At 35.7% G+C, this 8,079-nt stretch overlaps 1 protein-coding gene across 3 annotated transcripts; it reads right to left on the bottom strand.

Annotated features, from left to right (window-relative positions):
* Positions 1-1,396: 1,396 nt before the first annotated feature.
* On the bottom strand, positions 1,397-7,435 carry LOC123868799. 3 transcript variants are annotated; one of them, XM_045911408.1, is made up of 9 exons: positions 7,355-7,435; positions 5,841-5,872; positions 5,308-5,338; positions 4,816-4,835; positions 4,411-4,495; positions 3,893-3,979; positions 3,197-3,387; positions 2,385-2,639; positions 1,397-1,634 (listed from the first exon to the last, which is right to left on the bottom strand). In XM_045911408.1, the coding sequence occupies exons 1-9, from the start codon at positions 7,425-7,427 to the stop codon at positions 1,410-1,412; spliced, it is 999 nt and encodes a 332-aa protein (XP_045767364.1). In that variant the 5' UTR covers positions 7,428-7,435; the 3' UTR covers positions 1,397-1,409. The 3 variants fall into 3 exon arrangements, with proteins under 3 accessions (XP_045767364.1, XP_045767365.1, XP_045767366.1); XM_045911409.1 differs by having other exon boundaries at positions 7,358-7,431; XM_045911410.1 differs by lacking the exon at positions 5,841-5,872 and having other exon boundaries at positions 7,355-7,432.
* Positions 7,436-8,079: the final 644 nt, after the last annotated feature.

Raw genomic sequence — 8,079 nt, 5'->3', positions numbered from 1 at the left:
ATGATATACTGAGTAAGTATATTCAAGCTTAGTAAAACAATCAAAAATATGAAACTGAAATTCGCACAATCTTTATTATTTTTTGTTATAGTTGTTATAGTTAGCTCACGAGATACAACCTACTGACAGAAAGGTTGACGGACGGACAGCGGGGGCTTAGTTATTGGGTCCCGTTGCCTACGGAACCCTTACACCTAACTCCGAAAAGTTAAAGTTGCATTCCGGAATCGATCCCCGGACTTCCCGAATGGTGAAGCCTTTTACCTCTAGGCTACCACTGCAGCAGCTTATAAAAATAATTATTGGCCCTTTGAAATTATATGTTTTGTCGAAATGTTTCGTCTTTCCCTAGATGTCGCTAACTGCAATGCATCAATATTTTCCGGATCCTTACTCCTCACTCCATCTGGCAGCTAGCAAGGAAGGCTGCAGCTTATAATAAAAGTAATTATAATTACTGGCCCTTTGAAATTATATCGAAATGTTTCGACTTTCGCTAGATGTCGCTTACTGCAAATGCATCAATATTTTCCGGACCCTTATTTCTTACTCCATCTATCAGCTAGCATGGAAACTATTGCGCCACAGTTTATAAGGCAGCTGTTGTGGACAATGCTACGAGAAGGCCCTTTGAATGTTGAACTGCGTTTGCTATGTAGTTTTTGTAGTCATGAATAGATGACGCTGACTTCAAAAATGTTTAGTTTCGGATTTCACACAATTTTGGTACATTATAATCTGTGTACGGGCGGGTATAATCATCCCGATAATAATATCTTTCAGCCTAAGATCACCTAAGATTATGGAACCTATAGTCTTAGCTTTTTTATCTATAAAAGTGTTCACGCACGTACGCAATCCCAGCTGGAGTTAACCCATTGACAAAAGATGCCAACTCTACGAGTTTAGTCGTAAGACTTTAAGTAGGTAGTTACTAGTTACAATAGTTAGGTTTATTATGAAAAAAAACCGGCCAAGTGCGAGTCAGCCTCGCGCACGCGTGGGTATTTTTTCCAACATTTTGCACGATAAATCAAAAACTAATATACTTACATACAAATAAATAAAAATCTGTTTTAGGATGTACAGGTAAAGCCCTTTGATATGATACCCCACTTGGTATAGTTATCTTATTTTGAAAATAGAAACACATTTAATTATTTTTTAATTATGTAAACACAAATTCACGGTTTTTAGACTTATTCCTTTACTTGTGCTATAAGACCTACTTACCTGCCAAATTTCATGATTCTAGGTCAACAGGAAGTACCCTATAGGATTTTTTGACAAACATGACGGACGGATGGACGGACGGACGGACGGACGGACAGATAGACGGACAAAAAAGTGATCCTATTCCGTTTTTCCTATTGAAGTACGGAAATCACTACACAGGTAGGTATAATCACTTATTTATTGTGTAAAAAAAAACATAAATCAGTAAGTTCAAAATAAAGTTTTTGGATTGAAGCGCCCTTTGATGGCAGAGGAGCGCTAGTGTCTGGAACTCCAGGCTCAGGAACGCCAGGTGATTTTATTCGTACCTCTTCTATGTAAAAATCCTTTACTGGTAACCGATTGTTTGAGTTAGTTTCAAATATTATGTCGATGCACATCCATTCTTTTTTTTCAGCCTGTGAAAAAATATTGTTTTTTCAAACATTAAAAACAGAGGGTTTCACAGACAAACAAGCACTATTCCGCATTTATAACAGTACTAGCCGATGCCCGCGACTTTGCCCGCGTGGATTTAGGTTTTTCGAAATCCCGTGGGAACTCTTTGATTTTCCGGGATAAAAAGTAGCCTATGTGCTAATCCAGGATATTATCTATCTCCATTTCAAATTTCAGCCAAATCCGTCCAGTAGTTTTTGCGTGAAGGAGTAACAAACATACACACACACACACACACACACACACATACAAACTTTCGCCTTTATAATATTATATGTGTGATAGTGTGAAGTGTGATTGAATATGGTTGTAGCGATGTTTGAATATTGAGGAAATTTCGATTTTCTCAAAAATATTTTAACCGACTTCCAAGAGATGGAGGTTCTAAATTTGTTGCGTTTCTTTTTTTATATAAGTACGAATACATATGTAGGTACACCAATTTCTGGACCAGATGGGTTGTAGGCCATAGTCTGCCACGGTTGTCCAGTGCGAATTGATAGATTTCACATATCGTTGAGAACACTATGGAGAACTCTCAGCCTTGCAGATTTCCTCACGGTGATTCCTTCACCATAATATGTGCGCTTTTCCGAAAAGTTAGACGTCAGGATCGAACCCCCGACCTCCCGAAAAGAAGACAGACTTTTAACCACTAGGCTATCACCACTTTTTGCATTATCATTATAGTAAATAATTTTATAGCTTACCCAACATGGTTTAGGTTCACCACTAACTGTGAATTTCATGGGCATTTTTTTTGTAATTTCAAAACCGACCAAATGGTCATTCCACAATAAAGCCTTTAAGGATTTCACTTTCGTATCATCGGCAGTTGTTATATTATAAGGAACACCATCACCATTAATAGCACTATAATAGTATCTTATTCTTTGAGATACTCGAACTGATGTCGATAAAAGATGCGATATTTGTGGATTACCCGTACCAGTGATTCCTTCAATCTGAAACAGACGAATTTGTAACCATTTTTAATAAAATATTATTTTCATAGTAGTGATACCCAGTTTTATGGCCATAGCCTTATAAAGGGGCGTTTGGGGATTACAAAAAAGTAGTTAAAATGAGTTCATGAACAAATAATTAGTAAGTATTTTAAATTTTATGAAAGGGATATCAAATGACCTATACATCCTAAAACAGAATTTTTATTTATTTTTATGCATACTTAATAGTTTTTGATTTATCGTGCAATATATCGAAAAAAATACCCGAGTACGGAACCCTCGATGCGCGAGTGTGACTCGCACTTGGCCGGTTTGTTGTATTTTTTTAACTCTTTAGTGTTTGTGGTTCTTGGAGTCGGATTTTATTTATTTTTGATTTTTTTAACTTATACAAACTCAAAATCAGAACATTTATTCAAAATAGATACAATAAAACCCCTTTTATGAGTCAAACCGATGTGCCTGCGCAGAAACCTTATTTTCCGTTATTGGTTGCTGGCTACGATCCACTGCATATTATTTTACTAACTTACTTACTTACAGTTTAAACTTACTTTATTGTAAAGTGATTGTGCATCGAAAGTAGTTTGACTCAGCCAAAGTTCTTCACCTAAGGTGATTGCCGAGCTGTCTATAGCACTTTCCGCTATTTTATTGCGAACGATAAGACAAGTGGACATCTTGTCAACATCACAACGTACTTTAATAGGCAGATCCGATATAGAGCTGTTGATGTAACTGATTCCTGGAAACAAGAAAATATTGGTCAAGTGCGAGTTAGACTCGCATATGAAGGATTCCGTACAAGATATTTTAAAATTATGTGCAACACAGCAAGTTAATGACAACAGCGCCATCTGTAAATTAATTTATTCGTGAACAGATATTTTTTTTGTGATGTAAGCACAAATTCTCTGTTTTCGGATTTATTCCTTTACTTGTGCTTTAAGACCCACCTACCTATCAAATTTCATGATTCTTGGTCAACTGGATACCCAATAGGTTTTCGAAACAGACACAAAGAACGGACGGACAGACAGACAGACAACAAAGTGATCCTATAAGGGTTCAGTTTTTCCTTGTGAGGTCCAGGTCTAAAACCTTGTGACAATTTTTGGTAGATCTAGGAACTTAAGATTTTGCATGTCTCTTTAGCACAGACTCCCATCAAAAAATTCAATGAGAAATTAGGAGATACCAAAATTCACGTGGACGACGACGTCGTAGGAAAAAGCTAGGAAAAGACTCACGGGTTTCTTCGATATCGTAACAAGATATAGCTGGATTTTCTTTTGTAGCTCCCTTAATTTCTGATCTCGCTTCTGGACGTTTCAGACCTGCGTAGATAAATAATGAGTAGAAATTAACATTGTGACGTCACACGCGCTCCGGTTTTATTACCGAAACACGCCGATAGTTCCTTATCGGCGTGTTTTCGGTACTGGGTTCAAGAAATTATATTTTTTATTTAATATCCTAACCTAATAACCTTTCAATTAAAGCGAAAAATAGTCTTGTCATAAAACATTACGTTCTTTCCATTTATAACAGAAAAATGTTTTTTCAAAAACCCAAAGTGGCTGAATAAACCGTATTTGTACTGCAACTGAGAAAGTTTCAGACAAGCAGAGGTAATTGTGTTCAAACATATTCATATATACCACGTACTCACACCCACACATACCTACACACATAAAACACACACGAACACATCACATTGAAGGTTTTCTACGGTGCTAGACCTGCAATTATTTATTATTATTCTTACCGGGAGCACTTGGAAGTATCTCAGGTATGGATGCTGCTGATTTGTTTTCTGCTTTATATTTATCATTCACACACTCTGCTTTTTCCTGAAAGAATTTTTCAAATAATAATAAAATCAGGTAAAGGTGATAAAGTTTTGAATTAATATAGTTTTATTACACGCCACAAAATTAATACAGAAAACACACATATTATATATACTTAAAGCAAAATAAAAGTTTAGATTTTGTTGCAATGCTCACAGAACATGTATTTCTATTGCCGCTATAAAAACAAGTAATACAATAAAACAACAAAAATACAACGATATGTACGGAACCCTTCTGTACGAGTCCGACTCACGCTTGATCTATTGTCTCTAGCTTGAGCACTGTCTGAGCAATACACGTCATGTATCTTGACTTACCATACTTATTTTCACTAAAACTGAAACAAAAATGAACATGTTTAGGTTTGAGCTGAAGTTAAATATAATAGTTATTTAACGTGGATGCGACGGGTCTGCCCGCGAAATTCAAATTTAATTTGGTTTTTCGCAAATTTGTAAACTAATACGACAAAATATTAGGCTAATGACACTTTAATTGCGCCCATGGCATAATCATCCTCACAGGTTTATATAAAAATATTTACTTAAAAGGGTCCAAGTTAAGAAATTAGCTCTAGTGTCGACTATAACTCACAAATTAGTCTTCTATTAAATTTGAATTTCGTGGGCAGACCCGTCATCCATCTCTAAATATTACTCGCTCATTTATTTACTCCATAACCCTTCTCGCAACAGATTGTATGACATCGAATGAGTGAATAGAATAATGTCTAAGTAGTTTTATGTTTTTTCTGACATTTTGAATAAATTTTAAAAATAACCTAACAGGTACCTATGAGATTTACTTACAGGAACCACTTAGACGGCTAAAACTCGAAGTCTGAAATGAGAAAACAACTTAATTAAATTAAATTAAATTAAATTGTATTACAAGTTGCAATCAACAAAGTACTACAGTCTTGGATGGGCCTCAGCCCGATCGAATATAATGTATTGTTTAAGTTTGCTATACTTAGTAAAAAATCCGGCCAAGTGCGAATCAGACTCGCGCACCGAAGGTTCCGTAGTCGGGCATTTTTTTCGACATTTTGCACGATAAATCAAAACTATTATGCATAAAAATACATAAAAATCTGTTTTAGAATGTACAGGTAAAGTTCTTTCATAATATGATACCCCACTTAATATAGTTATCTTACTTTGAAAATTAAAACATATTTTAATGTTTTTCTGTGATGTAACCACAAATGCGGACAGACGGACGGACGGACGGACAGACGGATAGACAGACAGACAGATAATAAAGTGATCCTGTAAGGGTCCCGTTTCTCCTTTTAAGGTATGGAACCCTAAAAAAGGAGGCTTATGAACGAAAATCTTACCCGGTCAGGTTCAGGAGGGGCTGGGTCTGGTTCTGAAAAAATACAATAGTATGAAAATATATTGTACTGTAAAGAAATGTATTTCCATTATTTAAGTGTTTTGAGTTTACGTAATTATCAATTGTTATTATTGTCATTACATCAATTATTCAGATAAATCCAACCATTCTCAATAAATAAGTGTTCAATGGTCAACTCTATATAAATCAAAGGTGTTGACTTATATAAAATTTAACCTCGAAAGTAGAGGCAAACTAGCTGATATTCGCGACTTCGTCCGCGTGGATTTACGTTTTTCAAAATCCCGCGGGAACTCTTTGATTTTCCGGGATAAAAATTAGCCTATATGTTAATCCAGGGTATAATCTCCATCCCAAAGTTCAGCCAAATCCGTTCAACAGTTTTTGCGTGATTGAGTAACAAACACCCAAACATCCACACTTTCACATTTAGGTATAACTTATATTATTAGGATTCGGATTTTTAGGATCAAACAGTTTACATTATACTTAAAATTAAAAATATATAATAAATACAAACAACAATAAAGTAGCTATTAAATAGTAATTGAACAACTTTATTAACAAACATCACAAACACGTAGGTAAAGACCATAGTTTGTTACAAATGAAAAATGGAAACTTTTGAAACAGTAATATACCTAATAAAAAAACCTTGTAAAATTAAATTTTGAATTTTGACTGAAGTTTAACTTTAATCTGATAAGTCCTTATCAGATAAGGAGTTAAATACAACAAAATATCTCTTCTCTATTCTAGTTTGCTTGGTAAAGGTGCCCACGCACTCGAACTGGACTGCAGCTGATATTCTCTCCAGCCGCGACGCACGTACGTCACTGCCGCGCGGCGCGGCTGGAGAGAATATCGTGCGGGGCGCTGACGCGACGCGCAGTTCAGCTGCAGTTCAGTTCAAGTGCGTGGGCAACTTAAGAGTTTATACAAAAGAGAGTAGGTTATGTATGCATTTTGAGTAAGTCGCCAAACAGACATATTATTTTGCTCAAAGCAAGCTTTATGCATCCATGCTCGATGTTGCGTCTACATATTATTCGAATATTGCTAGAGTTAACTCAAAAGTTTCGAGCACGAGCGCTTAAGTATGTGTCTAACTTAAAAGGGGTCTCTCCGTCACTCGCTTCATATAAACGTAGTTCCAATTTCATTTAAATATTAAGCAACCAAAGTCCATGAAATTTTGCAGACATATTCTAGAAACTAATATCTATGTCTGTGGTTTTCCAGATTTCTGTTAAAATATTCGGTTTCAAAGTTACGCGGTCTTAAAAATTTACATACAAATCTTTGAGCCCCTGTAATTTTAAAACTACATATTTTTAGAAAAATCTAAAACACCATAGGTACAGATATTAGTTTTAAGAATATGTCTGCAAAATTTCATAGACTTTGGTTGCTTAATATTCAAATGAAATTGAACTACGATTGTATGAAGCGAGTGACGGAGAGAGAACCCTGTTAATAACAATAAAAACTTACCACCTTCCAATTTAGCAGTTTGATAAGTAGCAAAAACCAATGAAAGAATTAAAATACGTCTAAACGGCGACATGTTTGTTGACCCACTAAACTATTAATGTTTAATTATAAAATTCCCGAACAAGGAAATACAAGGAAAACCGCAAGTATGTAAAAATAAATTACTGTTATAGTTCGTAATTAGTAAATTTGTACCTACTGTAACAATTTATTGGATAAATAAGTAAGTAGGTATACCTAATTTATCAACAGGAGAAATAGTTAAAAAAAAAAACAGGAAAATACAGAAAAAACACATACCAACTATTTATTATAATAATATCGACGTCTTAAAATCAAACACTTTCCGATTTCAGAAAAGAAACTGACTGCCGATTTTAAGCGCCGGCCACACAGGCTGCGTATGCGTCGCGTAAGCGTAGACGTAGCGCGTACCATTGCGTTGTAATGTATGGAACTGTATGAGACATGGCATACCGCTTGCGTGGCGTTAACGTTCGCGTAGACCTTATGCGTGCAGTTATGTTTACGGATTCACGCGCGTCACTACGGCTTGGTGTGAATTGCTTACAATATGACCAAGATTCGAGGCAAAGACGTGGGTGTGGTCCGGTTTCCACCTAAGCGGAGCGGTGAGGAGATGTCTTGAATTGACCAATAAGGTTCCTAATAGATAACGTCATACAATTATCACGTCATCTTTTAATTTCTGATCTGATTGGTCG

The sequence above is a fragment of the Maniola jurtina genome, chromosome 10 (assembly GCF_905333055.1).
Source record: "Maniola jurtina chromosome 10, ilManJurt1.1, whole genome shotgun sequence".
Lineage (NCBI taxonomy): Eukaryota > Metazoa > Arthropoda > Insecta > Lepidoptera > Nymphalidae > Maniola > Maniola jurtina.
Note: the sequence above shows the minus strand (reverse complement) of the source record. Positions and strands in the feature narration are given on the sequence as shown.

Bases quoted from the DNA above. Each gene is read 5' to 3' on its own strand.
- LOC123868799 (XM_045911408.1), bottom strand. From the start codon at position 7,427: ATGTCGCCGTTTAGACGTATTTTAATTCTTTCATTGGTTTTTGCTACT. The intron at 3,980-4,410 runs GTAAGAATAATA...TTATCTACGCAG, and splicing joins GATACTTCCAAGTGCTCCCG to GTCTGAAACGTCCAGAAGCG. The intron at 1,635-2,384 runs GTAAGCTATAAA...ATTTTTTCACAG, and splicing joins GTGAACCTAAACCATGTTGG to GCTGAAAAAAAAGAATGGAT.